Genomic DNA, 22,377 nt, shown 5'->3' with positions numbered 1-22,377 from the left:
GGGGTGGAGACGCTCCTTAAGATATACTAGACCGAGGCCATTTAGGGCTTTAAAGGTCAGCACCAACACTTTGAATTGTGCTCGGAAACGTACTGGGAGCCAATGTAGGTCTTTCAAGACCGGTGTTATATGGTCTCGGCGGCCGCTCCCAGTTACCAGTCTGGCTGCTGCGTTCTGGATTAGTTGTAGTTTCCGGGTCACCTTCAAAGGTAGCCCCAGATAGAGCGCATTGCAGTAGTCCAAGTGGGAGATAACCAGAGCATGCACCACTCTGGTGAGGCAGTCCGCAGGCAGATAGGGTCTCAGCCTGCGTACCAGATGGAGCTGGTACACAGCTGCCCTGGACACGGATTTAACCTGTGCCTCCATGGACAGCTGTGAGTCCAAAATGACTCCCAGGCTGCGCACCTGGTCCTTCAGGGGCACAGTTACCCCATTCAGGAGCAGGGAATCCTCCACACCTGCCTGCCTCCTGTCCCCCAGAAACAGTACTTCTGTCTTTTTTTATATATATAAGATATTTATTGAAATTTTCCAGAATAGTACATTATAAAACAACAGAAAAGAAACAACAAAAATACAAAAATACACACACACACAAAAAAGATATATAAAAACAACTAAAAAACACATAACATTTCCCTTTACCTATTTTCTTTTAACTTATTTTCCGGACCTCCTCATACCTCCCTTTGTTATATTCCAATTCAAATTATAAATTCAGCAAATCCTCACCATTAGTTTTTACTTAATTCAAAACCTTATTTTCCATATCTCTTAAAACATTACTGCTGGAAACCACTTAATTTCTGTCCAACATCATTCTAACATTCATTAATTTTACAATATTTCTGCAAATAGTCTTTGAACTTCTTCCAATCTTCTTCCGCCGACTCTTTTCCCTGGTCTCGGATTCTGCCAGTGATTTCTGCCAATCCCATATAGTCCATCATCTTCATCTGCCATTCTTCCAGAGTGGGTAGATCTTGTGTCTTCCAATATTTTGCGATGAGTAATCTTGCTGCTGTTGTCGCATACATAAAAAAAGTTCTATCCTTCTTTGGCACCAACTGGCCAACCATGCCCAGGAGAAAGGCCTCTGGTTTCTTCAAGAAGGTATATTTAAATACCTTTTTCATTTCATTATAAATCATTTCCCAGAAAGCCTTAATCCTTGGGCACGTCCACCAAAGGTGAAAGAATGTACCTTCAGTCTCTTTACACTTCCAACATTTATTATCGGGCAAGTGATAAATTTTTGCAAGCTTGACTGGTGTCATGTACCACCTGTAAATCATTTTCATAATATTCTCTCTTAAGGCATTACATGCCGTAAATTTCATACCGGTGGTCCATAACTGTTCCCAGTCAGCAAACATAATATTATGTCCAACATCCTGTGCCCATTTAATCATAGCAGACTTCACCGTTTCATCCTGAGTGTTCCATTTCAGCAGCAAGTTATACATCTTTGACAAAACCTTAGTTTTCGGTTCTAACAATTCTGTTTCTAATTTCGATTTTTCCACCTGGAATCCTATTTTCTTGTCCAATTTATAAGCCTCCATTATCTGATAATAATGAAGCCAGTCTCGTACTTTGTTTTTTAATTTCTCAAACCTCTGCAATTTCAATTTATCTCCCAGAAACATTACTTCTGTCTTGTCAGGATTCAATCTAAATCTGTTAGCCGCCATCCATCCTCCAACCGCCTCCAGACACTTACACAGGACTGTCACCACCTTCACTGGTTCTGATTTGAAAGAGAGGTAGAGCTGGGTATCATCCGCATACTGATGAGCACCAAACCCCCTGATGATCTCTCCCAGTGGCTGCATGTAGATGTTGAAAAGCATGGGGGAGAGGACAGAACCCTGAGGCACCCCACAAGTGAGAGCCCAGGTTTCTGAACACTCATCCCCCACCACCACTTTCTGAACACGGCCCAGGAGGAAGGAGCGGAACCACTGTATGACAGTGCCCCCAGCTCCCAGCCCCTCAAGATGGTCCAGAAGGATGCTATGGTCGATGGTATCAAACGCCGCTGAGAGATCCAGCAAAACTAGGAAACAGCTCTCACCTTTGTCCCTAGCCCGCCGGAGATCATCAACCAGTGCGACCAAGGCAGTTTCAGTCCCATGATGAGGCCTGAATCCCGACTGGAAGGGATCCAAATGGTCCGCTTCTTCCAGGCGTGCCTGGAGTTGTTCAGCAACCACCCGCTCAATCACCTTGCCCAAGAATGGAAGATTTGAGACTGGGCGATAGTTGGCCATCGTGGCCGCATCTAAAGATGGTTTTTTAAGAAGCGGTTTAATAACCGCCTCTTTCAGCGGGTCTGGGAAGGCTCCCTCATGGAGGGAAGCATTCACCACCCCACAAAGCCCATCGCCCAGCCCTTCCCGGCTAGCTTTTATAAGCCAGGATGGGCAAGGATCAAGGAGACAGGTGGTTGGTTTCACTCGTCCAAGCAGCCTGTCCACATCCTCGGAGGTAACAGATTGGAATTCATCCCACACAATTTGACTAGACAGGACTCTAGCACTCTCCCGCCCCGGCCCTGCTCCCATGGTGGCGTCTACCTCTTCCCGAATCTGAGCGACTTTATTTGCAAAAAACTTTGCAAAATCATTGCAGGAGATCATGTGGCCCATACTGGGCCCCGATGTAGCAGGTGGTTCCGCTAAATTGCGGACCACCTGAAAAAGTCTCCTGCTGCTATTTTCTGCAGATGCAATAGAGGCGGTGAAGAAAGTCTTCTTCGCCGTCGCTACCGCCACTTGGTAGGCTCGACAATGAGCTCTAACCTGTGTCCGGTGAGCTTCAGAATGGGTGATCCGCCACCGGCACTCTAGTCTCAATGATTGTTCCATTGCCCTCAGATCCATGGAAAACAACGGGGCTGTCTGGGCTCCATGCAATCGGAGAGGGCGCTTCGGAGCCAAACAGTCAATAGCCCTGGTTAACTCCACATTCCAGCGGGCCACCAGGGAATCAGCTGAAAGGCCATCAACATGGGATAAAGCATCCCCTACCACTCTCTGGAAACCATTTGGATCCATTAAGTGGCTGGGGCGGACCATCCGAATCGGTGCAAACCAGAGTAACCCCTGCTATAATTGCTTGATGACAGTTTGCATGGCTGGAGAAGTGGTGTGAGCTCTTGGTAATAGTGTGAGCATCATTCTTGCCTAACAAAGGTTTGGGCTCGTGTCTTGATGCACATCCTTCTTGTCCCTGTTGCATCAGAGCAGGAGCCGATGTAGACAAACTTCCATGGCCCTGTGTGAAGACAGAACAATCCCCAGGAATTGCAAGGACGGGAAATTCATTAAAATGCATGATGCCTGGAAGCTCCTTTTCCACTGATACTTCCAAAATACACTCTGCTACCATCAGTGATAGAATGAAACATGCAATGTCATTTCTGTACAGATGTGCAAAGGCACATACAGTTGTAGGAAGAACTTGTAAGTTTCACTCTTTTTGCTTCCTTCTATGCAGGTTTAAAAAGGAAAAAAATATACATGAGTACATAATAACAAGTGAAGATTATACGGTTTTGCCATGTATACATACTGTATATGCAGAAAAATAGGCACCTGCATAATGTTCACTTATTTATTTAAGAATATGTACCTTGACTCACATTCCCCTACATATACCATGTAGCACCCTGAGAGTGGTGAGGTCTTTCTTGGCTAGGAAGTGGGATATACATTTTATCCATCAAGTCAATCAATCAAGAAAGAAAGTAGTGAGAATTTGTGAGAAGTTGACCTAAAGTGTAAATTTTATGATTTTAACAAGAGGTGATTATTTGCTTGCCTGCTCTTATACCGGGGAGCTTGTGAACTAATCTGCTTTAAGGCTGAATGCCAGAATTGCCTGAGTAGAATCAATCAGTGACTCACTTGACAGCCATCCACATTTCGGCATGCTCCGAGACACACGTTGCCGTTGAGAAAATTTGGTTACAGTCACCAGAGATATTATCACTGTATAATGTTCATTATACATAAGCATTACTGCTCAGAAGAAGGCTGAGGCCTGTGAGACCAAATTTCTTGCTATTGTTCCTTGGAATTCTGACAACTGTACCGTTATTTCAGTCATTTATCACTTGAGGAGGCAGCTGCACTGGGGGGTGTTCAGGGGCATCTCCTGATGCCACGCAGCCTGGAACACCCCTAGGCCGTGCCGAGTGGTGCAGCACCTCCTGATGCAGAGGAGACCAGCAGACAAAGGTAGGAGTGGGGAGGGGGAGAGGTCATGGCTCAGAGACAGAAGAGGGGCAAAGCTGAGAAATAATGGGAGAAGCGGGGAAAAGCAGAGCTGGAGCAGCTGGCTGGCACGTTATCACCAGAAAACATTCAAGACCCTCCTTCTCCCAGAACCCGGCAAGCAGTGAAAGTAGGAGAGCAAAGAGCTAAGAGGCAAATGGCCTTAAGCAGCCGCCGTAAGGTTGGTGCTGCTGTTGGTGACTGAGAAGGGAAGGGAGGGGGGAGATTACTCGAAGCAACACCATTGTTCCAAGAGGCTACCTTTCTAAGTCTCTTTCTGTGAATATTGAATAAAATACTTTGGTTAGAGGTTTTCCTGTCTTTCTATCCCTGGCAGCTGGCTGGGGGGGGGGGCGGGCGATCCGTTTTCCTGATGACTGACACAACGTCCATATTAGAAATGTTGCGGGGTATAACTATGTGGGAGACACTTTGCATTTAAAGTACATTATATACCCAGCTGATAACAGCAATTTGCAGAAGGCTTCCTGCAGATACTATCTTAACAGGAGGTCCATTCTATACGATTCTGGCCCTTGAGTGCAGTGGCTCCCTCCCACTGCATATCAGACAGGCCTTGTCTCTATTATCTTTTTGGCACACGCGCAGAAGCGGTGAATCGCAATGCGTGCGTGCGCAGACGCACCACTGCCGGTTGCGCTTTTCATGTTGTGAATGGGCCTCCGGAACGGATCCCGTTCGCAACCAGTAGTACCACTGTAGATTAATCTTCAGTTTGCTACCCCCCCGCCACTTTATCTCCACCAGCATTTCCTGTAAATCTATGAAATGCCTTGAGTTTCCATTGGAAAATGTCCCCGTCCTTGCCTGCAAGCTCTGTGGGAGGTTTAAAATGCCACAAATTCTGCTGAGGGGTGATTCATTGAGCAAACAGTGCCTTGGAGTTGACTACTCACAGAGGAAGGTGCTACACAATTGGAGTTTCAACATTCAACTCTAAGGAATTCGCTAGAGCACGTGTTTTGGCAAGAGCCTCTCCAGTTTGCTTTAGAAGGAATGATGTAACCCAGGGTTATACATGAGGTGACCAGCATGAAGTCACATTGTGTTTACAAATGATGCAACAGTGATATGCTGGAAACATACTGTATACTAATACTGATCTCCTGAGTCTTTAGGTGCTTAACCCCAAATACTTACTTACTTACTATCTATCTATCTATCTATCTATCTATCTATCTATCATCTACAGTGGTGCCTTGCAAGACGAAATTAATCCGTTCCGTGAGGTTCTTCGTATAGCGGTTTTTTTGTCTTGCGAAGCAAGCCCATTGACAGCTTAGCGGATTAGCGCTCTTAGCGGTTTAGCGGCTTTTAGCGATCAGCTGTTGAGCGGCTTATCAGCGGATCAGCTGATAAGCAGCTTAGCGGCTTAGAAAAAGGGGGGGGGGAAACCCGCAGGAACTCGCAAGACATTTTCGTCTTGCGAAGCAAGCCCATAGGGAAATTCGTTTTGCGAAGCGCCTCCAAAACGGAAAACCCTTTCGTCTAGCGGGTTTTCCGTCTTGCGAGGCGTTCGTCTTGCGGGGCACCACTGTATCTACCTACTTACCATCTGAATAAAATCCAGAAGGGATCTGCAATTAATTAGGAACACCACATTTCCCCCTTAGTACCCACTCCTGAAAACAGTGCATTTTAGAGCTGGTTATTTGACCAAACTCTTGCCAGTTTCCGAAAGAAAATGCCATTACTGAGCTGCATCTCCAAGTGATGCCCTCTGCTGTTTTGGTTGACTGCTACAACAAGGTCCTGTACTTTGTATTTGTGGTCAACCTCAGGTGGAAGACATCACTCATTACCTGTTAGCTTGCCCCTTATAGGTAAATGTAAAGGGACCCCTGACCATTAGGTCCAGTCGTGACCGACTCCGGGGTTGCGGCACTCATGTCGCTTTATTGGCCGAGGGAGCTGGCATACAGCTTCTGGGTCATGTGGCCAGCATGACTAAGCTGCTTCTGGCGAACCAGAGCAGCACACGGAAACGCCGTTTACCTTCCCGCCGGAGCAGTACCTATTTATCTACTTGCACTTTGATGTGCTTTCGAATAGGGAGACCCAAAAGATCTGTTTCTGAAACCATTGTTCACACAAGAAAGCAGGTACATTCCAGCAGAAGTTTTATTTATTCAGTTTATTTATTTATTCAGTTTATTTTGTATGATAATAATAGCTTCATAACACAAAGTGGCCCTTTCATAACACAAAGTGGCCCTTTATGCACCGGTTGCAAAAAATAAATAAGGAAAACTGAGTTTGATAACATTGCTATATAAGCTGTTTTGGAGATTCTGAGGTTTATTTTGAAATCAAGCTAGGTTTAAGCTTGTTGGTTTCTCTGGTATCTTCTATCTCTTACAACTTGGGTGTAGGATCATATTACGGGTGTATGTTCTGTATTATTTTATTATTATTATTATGAATGTCATGGCTTTTGGCTAGAACAATAAACTCATTGATTGATTGATAGATAGATATATAAATGAAGACTGAGATTGTTCAAAGCCCATGGGATACTGACTGACTGTTGAGAGTTGGAGTGAGGAATGAAAAACAAGAGGGAGAGGGGAATAGATGGCGTGGCAGGAAACCTGAACCGGAGAAGCACCCTACGCTGCAATAATTTGTTGCAGGGCCACACTTATGATGACAAATGACTGGAGTTACAGACGGTACCATACAACGATACCTTGGCATAGTAATTATTCTGCAGCTCATTTAACATGAACGAATGCACGGCCCTAATGCATGAACCGTTGACTGCAACATGATATAATTTCCCATCATTATAGAAGCTTAATTATTATAAAAACATCCACAGCAGGTTGTGATGAATGAGTTGCGAAGGTTGGAAAGAATAGGAGTCATTGCTAAGATAATTGGGCATATTTAATAGAATGATAATTATACAGGTCCCTTTTGTTCCCAAGGTATGGCATTTGAGGACTGCAATGTGTGATCAGGACGTGCTCTCAGGCTTTAAATAAAACCAAAGACTTGCAGTGAAAGAGTAACTGTGGGAAATCATACAAAGTTGGAACACACACAGCATGGGCTCTGTTTACAGTTTCCCCCCCTTTTTGTTCCGGGGACCTCCATTATCAACATTGCTCAGGATACGCTTTCAGGGGCGTATCATAGAGCATAGCTGAAGGTACTCCATGCTTCTGAAATTGTACTATACACACGCAGAACTCAGAATTAGACACGAAACCCCTTGATACCCCAGCTTTGAAATTTAAAAGCTACAAGGTTTTGACCCTGATGGCTGTGAAAATGAAATCAAAAGCATAGGGGGAAATCTAGGGAATGAGTAGGCAATGAATTGGCCTGCACTTGACATGCCCCTAACACACCAGAGAACTCACACGGGCTGAATGGATGTGAAGGACAAGGAGAATCAGAATGTCTGCAGAAAAGAGGAGGAATCAGTTAACAACCTCATCTTTCAGCTTTAAGTGAGAATATAATAAATCATCAAAGTGAAAAAGAGGAGGACCTGTTTGCTCTTGTGTTGAATAAAGGTCCCAAGAAGTAAAAATACAAGCCACTGGACATGACATGGAGGAAGTAGCTATCTTGTAATATTTATCAATGCCTGATTAGTAACACTGATGATCTTTAATCATGTTGGAGAAAGGACTATAGAAGACAGGAGCAATTATTTTTCTTTCTTTCTTTTGGAAATTGTATTGAAATGTATTGCATAGGAATATTAAAACATATATTTGGTTTATGAGGTATTCATATATGCAGTTCAGTATTTATGTTCAAGTATCAATTATAATGGATAGTGGCTCAGCTGGCATGGCATATTAAAGTTACTATAGTTAATGTAATTTATGGCTTAATGTGACTGTGTGACGTGCTCATACATACTGCTTCAATCTTTTCAATTTAATCCTCACTCCACTTGCTGCCACCTCATCAGAAAACAGGTCATTATTCTAGTTTCTTGTGTTATCTGAACCTGGACTCAGAGTTTATTTCCCCCAAACAAACTTTAGTTTGTGCTTGTGCGTTGTTGTTGTTTTTTTGGAGAAAAACAAACTATGAGCTTCAATTCAAATGTGGTTGAGTTTGGATGGCTTGTTTCATTTCTGGTGCAGCAGGAGTGGGAGATGAGTACATTAAAAACTTTTGACCAGTGTGTACCAGCATACTGCTTATTCACACTAGACCATAGTCTATTTTAAGGTAAAGGGACCCCTGACCATTAGGTCCAGTCGTAACTGACTCTGGGGTGACGGCGCTCATCTCACTTTATTGGCCGAGGGAGCCGGCGTACAGCTTCTGGGTCATGTGGCCAGCATGACTAAGCTGCTTCTGGAGAACCAGAGCAGCACACGGAAACGCTGTTTACCTTCCCGCGAGAGCGGTACCTATTTATCTACCGGTACTTGCACTCTGACGTGCTTTCGAACTGCTAGGTTGGCAGGAGCAGGGACTGAGCAACGGGAGCTCACCCCGTCACGGGGATTTGAACCGCCGACCTTCTGATCGGCAAGTCCTAGGCTCTGTGGTTTAACCCACAGCGCCACCTGCATCCCTATAGTCTATTTTAGCTATGGTTTAATGTGGCGTGTGAACCAGAGCTGTGTACATAACCTTGTCAATGAGGTGCTACACTATATATAAGGAATCACTACAAATGCATGTGAATTGCAGAGAAAAAGCTATGCAAGTATTAATATCTTGAACTATACTATTATAAAAATCTTGTTCTACAGCGCATTGATTAGGACACGTCTTTCTAAGGACTGATGCTAAAACAGTCATGATCTGACAACTTAACAGCAGCAAGACTATGTCAGCAAAACTGCCTACACAGGAATCGTCATGCCGCAGGGTGGGAAATGCTACAAAATATTTGTATCTGTGAATGCTCTAAAAGTAGATTTCTCAGTAATTGTATGGAATTATTACAACTGTAACATATAACATATGTTATGTACAAGTGAGTACGTGCAGTGAAAGAACCCCAATAGGAATGTGCTAGATATAAAATCTTAAGTGTTTGTTTGTTTTAATGGCACTTTTCTTGGCTTGAGGCCTGGAACACTTGGCATGAATTATTACTGCATTAAAATGCAGTTCTACTTTGGAAGAACATTGTAGACATCCATATTTATTCTGTCTCAAGCAGTTCAGAGCTGAATTGACCCTGTTTTAGAAATATATTGAAAACTTTCAGTACCAGTCTAAAAAAATCTAAAAATAAATAAAATTGATGGATAAAAACTAATGTTGCTGTCTTTTTTATTTGCTTAGCTTTCACAGATAGTGTGAGTTCTGCAATCTTCAATTAGCTGTTAAAGTTGGGTCCAAGTATTGCAGCCAGTGTAATATGCTAAAATGGTATACCTGCTGCTGTTGATCATGGCTTTCTGTTGATATCTAAGGGCTAAACTGTGGGAGGACAATTTTGCAGTGAGCCCTTGGTAAATTACAGTGAACGGTGAACATTCCTGCTACAGTCAATGGAATCGGTCAGTGCGGTCAAATCTCTCCCCAGCCCAAGGCATTTCAGGACTGGAACAGAGGTCAATGTTTGCTCACAATGAGGCTGCAGTGCTAGCTAACATTAAATAGGCTTGTCTTTTTTGTCACATTAACACCACATCCACACCATACATTTACAGCAATTGTATACCACTTTAAAAGTTAGATGGACCAAGAGACTGACTCAATATAACACAGTTCCCTATGGTTCCTGTTCTGATTACTTCATCATCACTTTCTCTCCTCACCTCTGCTCATAGAATCAGAGAATTGTATTTCCCTTGATCATGACACCACACCAGGCATCCCCAAACTCGGTCCTCCAGATGTTTTGGGACTACAACTCCCATCATCCCTGACCACTGGTCCTGTTAGCTAGGGATGATGGGAGATGTAGTACCAAAAAGATCTGGAGAGCCGAGTTTGGGGATGCCTGCACCACACCATACCCCACAACTGCCCCGTTTTGACTGAGACATTCTGGATTTACAGAATGCTCACCGCAGGGAGGTTCGCTTGGTGCCTTCATTATATATTTTCAGGTGCCAGGCTAAAATGTTCCTTTTCAACCAGGCCTTGGGTTGATTAATATTCTACATGTGTCTATAGGGAGGGGGTTATTGTTTTGCTGTTTTACTTCTTTTCACGTTTTTATCCTGTATTTTACTCTGTGAATTGTCCTCAGATCTTGTGATGAAGGATGGTATATAAAACTAATAAATAATAATAAAATAAAGCCATTCCCAGCTTCTGATTGGGTCCAATAGCAACAAAGCCCAGATACTGAAGCCAGGTACTGTCTTGATAACAGCATTCGAAACTCCTATTGTTCTAGGCGCATTTCGCGACAGGGAATTAATTTCATTAGCGTGAGCAGTTTCTGAGCTCGGGGTGCAGGACTACGCCTAAGATTTCAGATTAAAACTGCAGAGTGGAAGGAAAGGAAGACCTTTTTCTGCCTCCCCACTTCCAGCTACTCCCTGAAGACTGGAGAAGAGACCCCTTTAAGAATATTAGGGGTATGGGAAGGGGAAGGACTTGACCATGTGAAAAATGAACAAAATATTTTAGATGCAGTTCATTCATTTTCAGCTTTGTATTCTTGATACAAAAAAGCGCGCCTAGACATTCAATTGTTGCACCCATATCTAGGTTTACGGTGCTACTTAGCTCCTAGCTTTCATATCTCCCTTTCCAGCACTGCTTGATAATTCAGTTACAGCTTAAAATGCATGCAAAAGGAACCCAATAACCATTCACGCTTACAGTAACTGGTAACAAAACAATCACATTAGCGTAGCTAAGTCCTCAGCATGAAAAAGATGGAACTGCAACTAATAACGAAGTTAGATTCTATTTGTTTGGGCTTGAACGGAGGCTGATTTGCTAAGCTGTGCTAAGATGACTCTGTTATATATTACACAGAGACAGACTCTGGTACAGACTGGGTTGGAGGGGAAGGGATCTAAATATGCAACAGCTTTGGGTGTCCCATTACCAAGCAGAGTCACCTTCATAGCTCCAAATGACTTGTAATCTGGGTCATTAAAAGGCCATCTGCTCTTGCACAAACCTGCCCAGCTATTAAGATCATCCTCAGAGGTCCATTCTCCTAGTATCACAGCAGCGATAATTTGAGATAGGGCATTTTCTATTCTTGTGGCATCCCATCTTTGAAACCCGGTGAAAAATTTGCACAGGCCTAGCTGTGCTGGCAGCTGAATACAGACCATTGGTCCATCTAACTCTGTATTGTCAACACTGACTGCAGCGGCTCTCCAGGGCTTCAGATTGTGGGGAAATCAGCTTCATATAACCAACATTCTTAACTCTATTTTAATGCATGAGGGGGTTAAGACCATAGAGTGAGCAGTTCTGCCAGGTTTAGCTAGGCCACGCCCCCATCAGCTTGGGAGGAAGTGTCATCAAACTTTGTACTTCCTGTTCCACCATGTGAGCACCAAGGAGTAAAGAGATCTGAGCTGGCTTGCTGCAAGCTCAGACTGTATGGCTTAAGCAAGCCACACAGTCAAACCTCGGTTCTCCAATGGTTCCATTTTCGAACGTTTCGACTCCCAAATGCCAAAAACCCGGAAGTAAATGTTCCGGTTTCCGAATGTTTTTCAGAACTTCGACGTCTGATGCAGCTTCCGCTTGAGTGCAAGAAGCTCTTGCAACCAGTCGGAAGCTGCGCCTCGGTTGTTGAACGTTTCGGAAGTCAAACAGTATTCCGGAACGGATTATGTTTGACAACTGAGGTTTGACTGTGTTTGTGTTTCTATACAAATAATTTAGGAATGTTCACCACTTTGGAGCTTTTGTATTCTGACTGATGTATGGAAGTTTTACTGCTTTTGTATTCTGACTAATGTATGGAAAAGAACATGAATCTGACCTTTAAAAGTTTGTAAGTAAACCATTTTTAACTTACCCAAATGTGTGGTCTCTTTCTGTGCTAAGGGAAGAGGGGAACTTTGGAAGCAACTTAGAAAGGGTGTTTTAAAAGTCTATCACTTTACTTTGCTGTATATTTTGTGATTTTCAATCTCTACTAGGGTTCTCTCACCAAAGAGTACTTGCCCGAAACCTGGATCTTGGGCATCCAGGGAATTCTCCTTATATTTACCTAGTTTTCTTTACACCAAATAAAACCAACATAGATAAGGAGTCTTTCCTAGCCCTGACTATAGATGCCGGGTTTTGAAACTGGGACCATCTGCATGCAAAGCAGATGACCTATCGCTGAACTACAGCCGTTCTCCCCAAGATTCCACTTACACTAGCCCTGGCCAGCATGGCAAATGGTCAGGGATGACAGGAATTGTAGTTGTGGAAGTCAAATATCTGCTCTGCCTTAGGGCAGGGACAACTAGCTCTGCCAAGGGCAGCAATGACACATTGCTGGGGATGTGTGCTTCATCATATCCCTGACACCTAGAGTCTACCTGTAGGTTTCCCAGCAAATTTAAAAAATAATTTTTTGACAGTAAATGACAAATACTTAGTAAAGTATTTTAATTCATCTTCTCGGAGAACTTTAACTTGCTTATAGTTTATGGTAGTTAACTCTCAAGACTATAAAAATGTCTGAAACTAATTTCATTTTCTATTACAGGCTATGCTGCAGAGCTAATTTTACATCTACAGAACATTTAGTTCTTGCTTTTAAAAATGATATAATGGGAAAATATGTTATGGCTGAGAATTATATGCATTTTCTTCGCCTCTGGGGAACGTTTGTGTAATCAAGGAAGACTTTTTAAAGGGTAATCTTTAAACACACTAGTCTGAAAAATATATGGGGAAAGAGAGTGATAAACATAGTTGCCAGCTAAAAACAGCAAACATATTTGAACTATATAAGAAGATTTACTTTTGGCTATTTGATGAGCTGGCACTTCAACAGAAACCATGTGGCTGTTTCTCAGAAAAAGGTCCTATTCCCTGTGGATTTGTTATTCTCAATTAATTCAGTTAGTTTTGTCATGGTTTTGGAAGCCATTATTTGGCCCTGCATTAAGCATTCTACATTTTTGTTAACTGTCAGGGGCCATGCTGGGGAGGGCTGCACTGAGGAAGAATGGTGGGAGCCACACCCTCCTCCTTATCCTGAATCTTCCCAGGAGCAGGAGGACAGTATAGATTTGGAACAGTGGTTTGCAGAGGGGCATAGTTCAGAAGGCAGAAGCTGGGAAATACTAGATGGGGAATAGCTAGCAGAAGAGCAGAGAGAGAGTTAACAGATTCACAGTCTCTGGATAGTATCCACCCCCCTTCCCCAAAGTCTCAGAGAGCTCAGAAAGTCTCAGAACAGAAAGCACAGAGACTACAAACTCAGATTACAAAACGTAGGAGTGACATGGATTAATAGGGACGGAGGGGTGTGTGACCTTAATTGGGAGCACTGCCATTCTTGTCAGATGCGTTCTTTTGTCCTTCACTATGCTGTGGGTTAAACTACAGAGCCTAGGGCTTGCTGATCGAAGGTCGCGGTTCGAATCCCCGTGATGGGGTGAGCTCCTGTTGCTTGGTCCCTGCTCCTGCCAACCTAGAAGTTCGAAAGCACGTCAAAGTGCAAGTAGATAAATAGGTACCGCTGCTCTGGTTCGCCAGAAGCAGATTAGTTATGCTGGCCACATGACCCGGAAGCTGTATGCCGGCTCCCTCGGCCAATAAGGCGAGATGAGCGCGCAACCCCAGAGTTGTCTGCAACTGGACCTAATGGTCAGGGGTCCCTTTACCTTTACCTTTTAATGTTTATTAAAGAAACTAACTGGTAATAATTCCCTTTTGTTTGATCTGCTCTTTTACGGCCAGGGGGGTGGAAGCCAATTCTCCAAAGCCTGTCATTAACCACGAATTAGATGTGATTCAAAATGTGCTTCTTAAAGTCGCTTTTAAGAAAACTCCCCCAGTGGTGGGGTGGACCAGGACCAGGACTGTGTATCATGAAGACTGATACTGGGAGTGGAAGCTTCCCTTCTGGGAATAACTGTTCATGGGGCGGTTTAGTTTGCATGGAGCTCAAGCCTTTGAATATGTGCTGAGACACATATTGCATTAAATTGGCCACCCTCCTAACTACATCTGCATAGGATTCCGGGCTTAGTTTAGTCTTGCATTGATTTATTAAAGGAGGGAAATGATGTGGAAATCTCAAGGGAGTGCAGCGAAAGGTCAGTATAAGTAATGTCCTAAAACAGGACTCGCCAGCCACACAGCTTTACTTTTCTGCTATGCATTACATCATCTAGACTGTACAGAAGAGGAATGAAAAAGGTCTTCATGTGAGATGTGCCTGGGGCTGAGCAAATGGTCTTTCATGCAAATAAGGCAAGCCAAATGGTACACAAGAAGGGGCAAAACTTCCTAGTCAATCAGAGGGAAATAACTCCCCTAATTAGAATGTCTAAAAATCTTTTTCTGTCTTTTTTGCATTCTGAGATCCTGGATGAAGCTCATTCATCTCAGGTTTCCTGAAAGTTAAATGTGTTGTTTTTTTGCACTTGGCTGATTCCATTTACAATGGAATAGAGCTATATTTTGCTCTGCTGTTTTTACTGTACCATAATTAACTGGTGGGCTGACAAGATGCTATCTATCTGTGCAATTTGCAATTTATTTTTTTTTATAAAAAAGCAGTTATTTAGAGTCTTCTTCTGTCCCCAGGGTTGTTTCTTATGGCACAGAGCAATGACATTGTTTATGAGTAGGTTCTTACTTAAAACAAACTGTGCTGATTATATAAGGTGCCTCCTACAGAAAAAAAGCCATTTTAGCAAGCTATTTATTAAGCGTGTGGATAGGGCAAGTAATTTCACTGCTGATGGTATTTACTGAACTGTAAAAATTCGGTTGCAACAGAAAAAAAATAAAGATCTGCCTTGCTTTCTCTGGATCTTGCCTCCATCCATTCTTATCTGACAGATAATGGATGTAGGGGGACACAGAGTTCCTTGGTGGGGAGTTGGGCTGTAAAAGCCAACCCCAATTTTTTTCTACAACACTGGTCTATTCCCTTTCCCTGCAAGCTTGCCTGCCACCATTGCCTTAGCTCAGGGCCCTAAGTTGTCAAAAGCCAATTTCGCCCTCTAACACATGCCATGAAGAATCAGAAAAAGGTTAGACTGTCAGTAGGAAGCCATTTTATTTTACAGCTATTTAAAAATTGCTGCGGTTACTGGAAAACCACTGTCAAAGTCTGTTGTAGCGTGGGGGTTTGTGGTTTCAGCTCTCTTGACATAATATGCTGGAGACAGTTCTCTAGTAACACTTCTTTATTAAAGCAACAAGACTAAGACCTGAGGAGGGGAGAGCTACATTTATAGGGACAGGGAACTAGCTAGAAAGGATACATTTTGGAGGGAACAATATCAGGCAATCACAGTCCTGCCTTTTGGAGGAAACCAATAAGACAGAGGATCCAAATACAGCAGCTTAAATGAACCAATAGTAGCTGTACCCTCTGGAACCAAAAGGCAGTTACTTTACCCTAATGCCAATACAGACAATAATAATACAGATATAAAATCCTTTGACTCAATACACAACAAAGTCCAAATTGTCAACCACCCCTACATCTTGTCACTGAACTGCTGTATATTAATTTCCAACTTTGCCCCCTCCCTTTATCAGTTTTAAATTTGTCGATCCTGAAGTGTTGAGTTTATCAATAATGCAAGGAAGACAAAAATACAGCTACAAAGGGATTAACTTATTATGTACTTTGTGTTGTTTAAATTGCCATTTTATGTTGTGAACTGCCTTAAGATCTACAGGTATGGGGCAGTATACAAATTTAATAAATCATCATCATTACCATCATATTTTATATGACCTCTCAGATATAAGTACCACTGAGTTTATGCTGGTTTACTCCCAGGCAGCGTTCGAAACTCCTATTGTTCTAGGCATATTTTGTGATTAGGAATTTCATTAGCGTGAGCAGTTTCTGAGCTCTGGGTGCAGTAAGGGAAAGGTAAAAGAACACTGGACGGTTAAGTCCAGTCAAAGATGACTATGGGGTGCGATGCTCATCTTGCTTTCAGGCCGAGGGAGCCAGTGTTTGTCCACAGACAGCTTTCTGGGTCATGTGGCCAGCATGACTAAACCGTTTCTGGTGCAACAGAACACTGTGACGGAAACCAGAGTGCACAGAAATGCCGTTTACCTTCCCACCGCAGAGGTACTGCACCCAAGATTTCAGATTAAAACTGCAGAGTGGAAGGAAAGGAGGACCTTTTTCTGCCTCCCCCAGTCACTCTCTGAAGACTGGAGAAGAGACTGTCTTAAACATATTAGGGGGGCAGGCAGGGGAAACATGCCTTTGGTTTGGGGGTTTTTTTTTGCAGTCTTCAGATGAGGACTAGATTATGTGAAAAATGAATATTAGATTTTAGCTGTTCATTCATTTTCAGCTTTGTATTCTTGTTATTTAAAAAGTGTGCTTAGACATTCCATTGTTGTGCCCATAACCTAGGTTTAAGGTGCCATTTAGCTCCTAGCTTTCATATCTCAGTCTCTAACACTGCTCCCGGGTCAATAAGGTAAAGGTAAAGGGACCCCTGACCATTAGGTCCAGTCGTGACCGACTCTGGGGTTGCAGCGCTCATCTCGCTTTATTGGCCGAGGGAGCCGGCGTACAGCTTCCGGGTCATGTGGCCAGCATGACTGAGCCGCTTCTGGCGAACCAGAGCAGCGCACGGAAACGCCGTTTACCTTCCCGTCAGAGTGGTACCTATTTATCTACTTGCACTTGACATGCTTTTGAACTGCTAGGTTGCAGGAGCAGGGACCGAGCAACGGGAGCTCACCCCGTCGTGGGGATTCAAACCGCTGACCTTCTGATAGGCAAGTCCTAGGCTCTGTGGTTTAACCCACAGCGCCACCCACGTCCCCCCAGGTCAATAGATACATGAATTAAGCCTCAGTTTCTTCCCCATATTATATATACAGCAGGAGTGGGGAACCTTTGACACTCCCGCCATGTTGTTGAACTACAACTCCCATCCTCCCTGGTCACAGGCCATGCTTGCTGGGGCAGATGGGAGTTGTACAGCAACATCTGGCAGGCCAAAGGTTCCTCACACAGTAACTGCGCAGCTCAATGCAGAGTTCTGCACATCCACTTCTTTTGAACTTAATGGCTTTTAATCATGCCTAACTTTGCGTAGGATCTAGTTGTACATTACTAGCAGAGTAATTTTCCAGTCGGATCCTTGCAGTCACGTGTTCTTCATCTCTGTGCTTTTCAAGATTGGGGAACCTTGTGATACTTTGGATATACTGTACACTATATGAGATCCGCTGCATTTCACTTACAGTTCTGTGGTTAGTGGTTTTATGGCCCTGTGATTCTAAGAAATATATATAGCATACATTCTATGATTTCCTATTCGTATCTAAGAAGGCCAGTAACTCAGCGGTGGAGCATCTGCCTTGCCTGTAGAGATATTTTAATATAATGACCGCTCCCTGCTTAAAACGGGGGGGGGGGGGGGGGGGCGCCCTTTGCGTGGACGCACGCAGCCCCTAGATCTGGAGCAGCTCCATCAGCATAGGCTTGGCTTTGCCTTCCCTCAGGTGGGATACCTGGAGGTCTCCGCCTAGCTCAGTCAGTTGTCCAATCCCACCTGGGAAAGCGTTGCCAAGGAGACCAGGCCAGGTAGGGGAGGGATTACCTGCCCACACAATAGAGGGATCTTACCTGGGAATCCTCACTTGGCTCCAGAGCTTCTCCCACCCTACCCACCCTCAGTTAATGTCTTATTTTGCAGGTTAACTTTTCTTCACAGGTTTTGCAGGTTAACTTTTCTTCACAGGTATGCGGGCGCTGCTACGTTAAGGTCGCTGTTAAAGGGCCGGAAAGGAATTTCCCTGCATTGGCAGGTTTCGCCTTTCCCGTAGCAAAACGTCACAACTTTGGCGGTATCAGGCCTTGGGTGGAATCCTTTAGTCCATCTTCCTCTTTGCGGCGGTGATACCAGGGTTCCCCGTTAAAGGAGTTTCTGAAGGGAGGTTTTGACCGTACGCCAAAAGGTCGTCATTGCTCTCCCCTGCGGCGGTGGCATAACGGGGGCGGCTATCTCTGCTTGAACATATGTTCTCCAGAGCCGGCCCACCCCCCACCCCCCACTGGATAACCCTGATGCTCCCTCGGTCCCCGGCTGGGGACTGGGGAGGGAGAACGCCCAATGCCTGAGCCAAGGTCTACCCACATTTGAAATTTAATAAAGTTGTGGCCAATTTAACCCCATAGTATGTTGTCTTAAGTCGTTATTCCACATGACGGGGGGGACCGCTCGGGATCTGGGAACTCCGCCTGTCCACGCAATAATAATAAAAATAAATAAAACAAACAAACAAATAAATTCTTTTTATTATTTGTACCCTGCCTATCTGACTGGGTTGCCCCAGCCACTCTGGGCGCCTTCCAGCATCTACAAATATATGCAGATATCAGACCATCCACGTGCCCCTATTTTCCAGGGACAGTCCCGGATTTACAGAAGCCATCCCAATTTCTGATTTGATCTCAGAATGTCCCACTTTTCCTTAGGACGTCCCTATTTTCATCGGAGAAATGTTGGAGGGTATGGAGTTATCTGAGTACTGAGCCATCTGAAGACAGCCCTGTATGGGGAAATGGTTGTTGTTTTTTAAAATGCTTAATGTTTTATTATGTTTTTATTTATGTTGGAAGCAGCCCAGAGTGGCTGGGGCAACCCAGTCAGATGGACGGGGTAGCACTCCTACTACTACTACTATTAGATAGGATGGCCCTATTTTCATAGGACGCAGGTGGCGCTGTGGGTTAAAGCCTCAGCGCCTAGGGCTTGCCGATCGAAAGGTCGGCGGTTCGAATCCCTGCGGCGGGGTGCGCTCCCGCTGCTCGGTCCCAGCGCCTGCCAACCTAGCAGTTCGAAAGCACCTCCGGGTGCAAGTAGATAAATAGGGACCGCTTACCAGCGGGAAGGTAAACGGCGTTTCCGTGTGCGGCTCTGGCTCTGGCCAGAGCAGCGATGTCACGCTGGCCACGTGACCCGGAAGTGTCTCCGGACAGCGCTGGCCCCTGGCCTCTTAAGTGAGATGGGCGCACAACCCCAGAGTCTGTCAAGACTGGCCCGTACGGGCAGGGGTACCTTTACCTTTACCTATTTTCATCGGAGAAATGTTGGACGGTATGAGATTTTCGTTCATTGGGAAGCTGCAGCATATGACAAACTTTAGTAAAGAGCACATATAAATAAATAGGCACGAGCGCAAAGAAGGGCTCCCACCTGCTTGGAAAATCCTACACGCAGGTCCTTCTCTCAGGTGTAGATACGGAAATGCACTGTGCACGCGATCCGCGCCCACACGTTCACGCGGAGGGGGGATGAGGAGACTCTAGATAGAACTCGAACCCAAAGGTGGCGCTTGTCCAGAGAAGGAGAGTGCGCCGCCCTTTGAACTAGGCTCCATTTTCCCGCCCTTGCTTTGCCCCACTAGACTCTGGAAGCTCCTCCTGGAAGGGGCGGCTCAGCGAAAGCCGGCTGCTCACGGGCCGGGGCTTAGCAACCGCGGCGTCTCCCGTGTCAACGAAAGAAAGAAGCGGGGCGGCAGCGGCGCCACCGTGGAACTCGCCGGCGCGTCACAATGGGATGGAAGCGACCGGGGGGCTCGAAGCAGGTGAGGCGGGGCGCCTGCAGGGGGCGCACGGGAGCAGCCTCCTCTCGGATGGGGGCTTCTTCCCACGGTCGGCTGGTTCACCCCACGGGCCCCCTATCCTTCTGTCCCCCAATCGCCCTGAGGACAGATTTCCCTCTCTGAGCCTGTGCCAAGTTGGGGCGCTGGGCACTTGATTGATCCGAACGACACAAAATGAGTGAGGTCCTTATTCATTTCATAGAAACATAGAATTGTAAGGGATGCTCCCCACCCCCTCTCCGGATAATCTAGTCCAACCCCTTGCAATACAAGAATCTTTTGCCCAGCGTGGGGATGAAGAGCCTCCCGCTCTACTGGCTGAGCTGTCTTAAAGGCAACTGTTGTGATTTGTCACTGTTGTTGGTAAAGGGACCCCTGACTATTAGGTCCAGTTGTGACCGACTCTGGGGTTGCGGTGCTCATCTCGCTTTATTGACGGAGAGAGCCGGTGTACAGCTTCCGGGTCATGTGGCCAGCATGACTAAGCCGCTTCTGGCGAACCAGAGCAGCGCACGGAAACGCCGTTTACCTTCCTGCCGGAGTGGTACCTATTTATCTACTTGAACTTTGAGCTGGGACCGAGCAATGGGAGCTCACCCTGTCGTGCGCAAACCCAGACAGATGGGCGGAGTATAAATAATAAAATTATTGTTGTTGTTATTATTAGTGATATTATTATTAGCTCAGGAATTATTATTATTATTATTATTATTATTATTTGTTTACCTGCCTTTTACTCTAAGGTCGCAGGGTGTGTAACAACAAAATATTAGAAATGGTTTAAAACAACTTCTAATCTCAAAAATAAGGGGTGTCCTAAAAATATACAGCTCAAGCATCAAAAGGCTGGGTGAATAGGTAGATATAGTTTTGACAGGTCCAAGACCTGAAGGTGGGCCTTGGGTTGCATAAATATGGGGGCATTTGTGAAGTGCAGGTTTTCCTGGCACAGTTCTGCAGCAGGAGGATAAACTATGCTCTTGGGAAACCTCTCTTTCACAGCTTTGACATCTTGAGCTTGCTCAGAAATAATTCTTGTTTGAATATAGGCTGCAGTCCTGACCATAGCTACTCAAAAGTCCTATTGAACTTAATGGGGTTTACTCCCAGGTATGCTTGGTTTGATGTGAAGATTGGGGGACTTAACGTGGATAATTCTAAGCCAAAACCTGAAAGTGGGAGGTATAAAATTGCCAGAGCAGTTCAGGTAAAGAAACTTGAGCTTTTCACTCTTAATTCCTTAGAGGGAAAGAGCTGGAAGCCATTTGGGCCAAGCAAATAATGTGGATAAATGAGGAATCTTTTGTGAGCAGATTTCCAACCTTGTATATTTACATTTCAGGTAATAAATTGGGAAATCTAGTCACAGAACTCCCACACAAGATTTATTTCAGCCCTCAACCATGCTTTGCTGATAAGTGGGTAACGGTAGTAGCATGTAGTCAACTTTCTACTTCTAGGCCGCAATGTAGTTATTGAGATGTTTTTCCCCACAGAAATGGGCTTGGTGACAAATGTAAGCAGGAATTCAGTTCTATACATGTTTCCTCTTTGAATTCATGCCATACCTGCAATTCCACACCTCCAATTGGTATAACCTGAACATAGAATGTGAAATTGTTTAGAGTGGAATCATTTTCTCTGGGAAATGGAAATACAGTAGGTCTGTCTAAACCTGGAAAACTAAGCCAAACTACTCTCCCTCCCCACTGCCAGGTTGGATTCAAAAAGCTATATGTGGGCAACCTCCCAAGTTTCACTGGACTCTTGCCAGTTTATTACTTTGCATTTTTACAGCTCCCTAAGCTTCCTGAGAAGTCCATGCATTTATTATAAGGTGTATCGTTTTCCTAGCATAGATGGCTGCGTCTGTAAAAATTTAAAAATCTTGGATGTAAGAGATGTGCTTATATGTTCCCCCAAACTGAAGACACTGACTGAGTGGGTAAAAACTCTTTCCAAACTTTCTCACTGAAACTTGGTTTAAAATGTTGGTCTTAAGATTATTAATATTTCTCTAATTAGCCGGGCCACCCCTCAATTTAAGTTGAGTTTTGCTTTTTATAGATTCTTTTTCTGTCAGAACCCCTGTATGTTCTTCTCCCATTTGCCTCACAATTGCCTGAGCAGTTCAGGTGAAGAAACTTGAGCTAGCAAGGAGTTAAATTCCAGAGTGAAAAAAAAGAGTGTGCTACATCCAAGCCTCTGAACAGCTATCAAAATAGCACGGCGTCTGGATCTGGTAGCCGGGACTTTTGCACTCTATTGAATTACAGTGCTTATCGCAGGATTTCATTTGCCATGGAGTCACCAGCTCGGGTCTCCATGTTATATTAGAAGAACTGGATTGCACTGATTCCTAGTAGATTCTCTTGTGAATGAA

The 22,377-nt window shown here is 44.5% G+C and overlaps 1 protein-coding gene and 1 long non-coding RNA gene across 4 annotated transcripts in view; one reads left to right on the top strand and one right to left on the bottom strand.

Annotated features, from left to right (window-relative positions):
* Positions 1-3,094: 3,094 nt before the first annotated feature.
* LOC307214326 lies at positions 3,095-19,693 on the bottom strand. Its single transcript, XR_013837916.1, has 2 exons — positions 19,586-19,693; positions 3,095-3,282 (listed from the first exon to the last, which is right to left on the bottom strand). It is a non-coding gene; the product is annotated as an uncharacterized lncRNA (long non-coding RNA).
* The window catches only part of VWA3B (von Willebrand factor A domain containing 3B), an 82,933-nt gene continuing 63,719 nt past the window's right edge, over positions 3,164-22,377 (top strand). For 2 of the 3 annotated variants that reach the window (XM_079972431.1, XM_079972430.1), the window contains exons 1-2: positions 3,164-3,284; positions 19,703-19,976. In XM_079972431.1, coding sequence (XP_079828557.1) covers positions 19,949-19,976 — 28 coding nt within the window. In that variant the 5' untranslated portion in view covers positions 3,164-3,284; positions 19,703-19,948. Of the gene's footprint in view, positions 3,285-19,702; positions 19,977-20,046; positions 20,173-22,377 lie in introns of those variants that run through there. The other variant, XM_079972432.1, reaches the window with a different exon arrangement.

Source organism: Podarcis cretensis, assembly GCF_951804945.1.
Source record: "Podarcis cretensis genome assembly, chromosome: 4".
Taxonomy (NCBI): domain Eukaryota; kingdom Metazoa; phylum Chordata; class Lepidosauria; order Squamata; family Lacertidae; genus Podarcis; species Podarcis cretensis.
The sequence above is the reverse complement of the archived record's forward strand: the minus strand, read 5'-3'. Positions and strand labels throughout refer to the sequence as shown.